Source organism: Macadamia integrifolia, chromosome 1 (genome assembly GCF_013358625.1).
Source record: "Macadamia integrifolia cultivar HAES 741 chromosome 1, SCU_Mint_v3, whole genome shotgun sequence".
Taxonomy (NCBI): Eukaryota; Viridiplantae; Streptophyta; class Magnoliopsida; order Proteales; family Proteaceae; genus Macadamia; species Macadamia integrifolia.
Window position 1 is genome coordinate 2,140,648 of NC_056557.1, and position 4,341 is coordinate 2,144,988.

At 39.2% G+C, this 4,341-nt stretch overlaps 1 protein-coding gene across 1 annotated transcript; it reads left to right on the forward strand.

The window, feature by feature from the left end:
• The first annotated feature begins 358 nt into the window (after positions 1-358).
• Positions 359-1,208, forward strand: LOC122074737. The gene is made up of 2 exons (XM_042639694.1): positions 359-669; positions 775-1,208. The coding sequence occupies exons 1-2, from the start codon at positions 511-513 to the stop codon at positions 871-873; spliced, it is 258 nt and encodes an 85-aa protein (XP_042495628.1). The 5' UTR covers positions 359-510; the 3' UTR covers positions 874-1,208.
• Positions 1,209-4,341: the final 3,133 nt, after the last annotated feature.

Consider the following 4,341-nt stretch of genomic DNA (forward strand, 5'->3'; position numbering starts at 1 on the left):
TTTTTTTTCTGGGTTGAGACGTGACAAAAGTCAAAGAGGTTTAGTAACACATCACCTCAATCGGATTTTTTATTATTTATTTTTCGTAGAAATACCCCCGGATACATAGGGTGAATAATATCTTATTTGATAGGTTAAAATTGTCATTTCACACGTATTTGACAATTTCCATCTAAAATACTTTTCAAACCTTAGATTAGAATCTTCCAGACGATGATGCCATATTCCCATTGCATCGGAGTGGGACCCACATAAGCCACAGTGGCATGAACGTGTGCCCATGTGCGTGTGTTAGGTAAACGCTCCTCTCCACATAAATCCATAAATAAAACCGATAAAAAGAGTCGAACTAAGCTGTGTAATTCTCATTGGCTTAAAGCTCCTCCCTGCCTGTGTATGCGCGGTGTGAGCCTCACCAAATTGCGAGATTCTCTCTCTCTCTGTCGGAAAGCCGAAATCCCAATCCTCCTCTTTCCTCTCTCTCTCTAGAGAGGGATTTTCCGAAGGAAGATGTGTCCGTTAAGATTGATTCTGATCTTCCTCTCCGCCACACTCGCTGGATTCTTCGTCTTGCGAAACCTAAAATCGAAGCCCGATGCGACATTTTCCGACGAATCGGACTCTCCTTTAGAAGAATCATCATCACCTGCAGTACCTCGATTGACCAAGGTATTTGTAACGAATGGTTCCTCTTACCCTTTTGCAGACTTTGTATGTATATTTATTAGGGTTTTGATTTCTTCTTGATGATTCTATCTTTTTTCTGGTTTACAGGTTTGCTCTGCTATGGGTTCGGGATTCTGGACTTTCGTTGATATGGCAAGTGGACGGTACCTTTGGAGGAATTTGGTATCGTTGAAGCGTTCTGATTGACCGACCGACCGACTGACTGACCCTGTTCTGTTCTTCTTTTTCCCCAATTCGTCGAAAAGTCGGGGTTTCAGGTCTGCTTGCGCTACCACACCTTCCTGTTTTCTCGAACATGGTTGTCTCATATCTGTCTGTTGTATTCATCTTATTTCAGTGGAGAAGGTATTGTGTATGAATGTGTTACATTTCAGACATTACAAAGTCGAAACTACACGGAAATTGTGTTGTGTAAATGGGTTTCTTCCCTTTGTTTTCCCCCTTTTGGGCTTAATTCCGACCACGAACGTTGGGTTGTGGAAACAAAAATATGTGAAAAAAAATCTCTTTTGTTTTGTTAATCAATGACCTTAATTGGCTTTCTCATGCTAACTGAAATACCCAAATCAAATAAAGTTCTTGGAAGCCTTCTTTAGGATTTGGGTAGGTTAATCATGTATGTTGCATTTTCTGTTGTTAAGACATCGAAGTTTCTTGGTGGAATTGAAAAGTATGCAACGTATTACTCTTCTTTTCCTCTCTTCAATTGGTATATGTTCCTCTATCTTATTTCTAGAATTCTTCAAGTCCCTTCCTGTATGTCCCTAGCACTCAACATTGTTTGTTTTCATCTATCTATATTAGGAAATAAAAAGGCTTGCTTTCAAGGAGTCCTCTTTTAAGTTCTAGGAATGACATCTTTGCTTTCCATAATTAAGGTTAGGGAGAAGCCTCACGACAGGGGTCAAATGAGGGCAGAACTGGATGTAATTTGGCTATTGAATGCCTCAAGTATTTCCTTAGAGTGCTTCAGGAAGATGTTTTTCCAACTAACCGGTTATAGGAGGTGGAGCAGAAGTAGTAGGATCAAATTTGAAAACCGTGCGACCCTTTGCATCCACTCTTCCACTCATCCATCACATAGGGGTTTTCCTATTCTTAAAATCTTAGCCTACTCTCTGGAACTCCTTTCAAACCCCAACTCCAGTTTCATTTGATTGCTTTTTAGCACAGTAACTCAATCCCATATTTTCTTTAATTGATCAGCACAGAGAGCCTCTATATCATTTATTTAACGTTAAAACCCTAACCCTGTTACATTTTAACTGCAACCTTCTGCATCCCTTGTGTTTATTTGTGTCTTTCTTATGTAAAGTGGATTATGGTGTGATTTAGCACCTATATGTTGTTTACCCAATTAAACTCCATAACATAAGCCATTACATAGATGCCCTGCCTTATTTTACTCCTCAACCTTTCATTGATTAATTTTCTTGTTCTTTCTTTCCTTCAACTCCTGAACTGATGTGTGTGTTATTAGGTTGAGAAACTGCTCTTTTTTCTACCCACGGTTGAAAGGCATTTGCATTGGTTCATTGCCATCCCAAATTCTCAATTTATTTGGCTTAGGTTCAAGAGCTCAACCAGGTAAATGTTTTTCAACCATCTGAGCTGTCAGAGCTGTCCTAGATAATCAATAAATGGGTGCACATTATTACCTAATTTGATGGTTCACTTGTTTCAGGTTCTTGTTTTCTGTTGTAATTAGTAACTTAAAAAACTGTTTCCCTTGGCGTGTGGCTTTTGTAATCTGTTCTAGTCTTCTTTTTCCGGTGGTTGGTTCATTTGTTATTTCCCTTCCCCTCCCCCCTCCCCTCCATGTTAAGGTAATTTGGAAAAGTTGAATGGTATTATTTTTCGGTGGATGCGTCTGCAAAATGTTTTATTTTTTACACTACCTGAACCAAATGGGGCCAACTTATTAATGTGGTAGTCTATTCTTCTGATATAATGGCTTATGTTCATGTCACATTATGGTAAGCCTATGAGTAGTGATGAATATTGCTTACATGGTGCTGTCACAGTTCTAATTTTAGGTGGTCCTGGGTGCCACATGGTTCTGATGGAAACTGTAATGAGGTCCACTGCTAAAGCATAAAGAAGGATGAAATAATAGAATGATGAGAATGTGAAGGGAAAAAAGAGGATTAACCTACCTTATTCACTGCTGGGGTTTGCAACTGTGGTCATAAATGGACATGGCAGTTCCATTGCAGCCTGTTACTAGACACATTCAAAGCTCAAACTTCATTTGATCCTGATGCATGCCCTTGTTACAAAAACGACGAACTCAGCCTTATCCCCACTTTATGCATGGGCTTGTTGTTGACCTGCAAATGCATAAACGATTAGAACTTCTAAAGCTATGTTGATGCAAATCCATTGCAGAATCTCACAACTGCCTTTGATTTTGTCAATAAATTAAAAAAAAAAAATTGCAGTGGTTATTCGCTTGAGAAGCATTAACGCTATCAGATAATCACTGTTATGAAACTAAAAGATGTCCATCCCACATTTGCTTAGGATCAACTGGGTTCAAGAGAGTATGACCATAAATCATGAGACTCAGTTTTGCTTCTTCTATGGTGAAGAGAGAATATGTTCACCCACCACCATTAGTGCTTTTAGATGGGACTTCTTTAGACACTCTAGGGCAGTTTGGAGGCTTTGTACAACTTTTTTTTTTTTTTTTTTTTTGGGGGTGGGGTGGGGGTGGTTGGGGAGTGAAGAGACTTTTTCCTAATCATGTTAGTTATTGTGGAGTTATTAGGAATTGAGCTTATATTCTCAAAAGTCAATATAGGAAGCAAGACTGATGTTCCCAGATTGACACTGAGAGGGGGGTGAATAAGTGGATCCAAAAATTTCTTTATTTGTAACTCAACAAAAAAAACTTTCACTGTGCAATTCTAGATTGTCCGGGGCAATCCCGTGATTACCAATCACGCAAACAACGACACGTCCACCTCACACCACAATGTGGCTGGGTCTACCAAACACTGTCCCACCACTCTGCACAACACGCACTTCAAATAAATGTAGAAAAATAAATGTGAGACAATAATACCAGATATACGTGGTTCAGCCAGAGTGCCTACTCCACGGAGGAATACCCATATAGGGTTTCGTATCTCCCCAATACTCAATTTTTTAACCGCTACAACGGTTCAGGAACCTATCCCTGTTTCAATATGAGATGCAACTCAGACAAGGGCAACAACCCCACACCCTAAACAAGCCCCAACTTGCTAGGTTCTCAATTTTAAATCAATAAAATAAAATCCCAACCCAATACACCATTGATCTAGAGTTTCTCAACAATAAACACTCTAGAATATAAAAATAGGGATTTTAGATACGGGTTATCTCAGCCTGTGTAAACCCCATTGATGATTGCTTGCTTGATGTTTGGAAGAAGACTTGAACACGCTCAAACCATCAACATAGCAGCAAGACGCTAATCTTCTTTTATTCTTGTTCATAGTGAAATCTCCATTGAATGTTTAACAAAGAAACGTACGGCAACTAACGCACATAATTCTTTTTCTCCCTACTTGCTATTCCTCTCCAAATTAATTGTCGTATCGAGTCTCACAGTTCTGCAGGTTTTTATTGCTTATGGAAGCAACAACCGATCCTCTTTGAAATCAAACT

What these genes read in the sequence shown, in the direction of transcription:
- LOC122074737 (XM_042639694.1), top strand. Translation starts at nt 511, where the DNA reads ATGTGTCCGTTAAGATTGATTCTGATCTTCCTCTCCGCCACACTCGCT. An exon ending in CAGTACCTCGATTGACCAAG is followed by an intron (nt 670 to 774) that starts GTATTTGTAACG and finishes TCTGGTTTACAG; the next exon opens with GTTTGCTCTGCTATGGGTTC.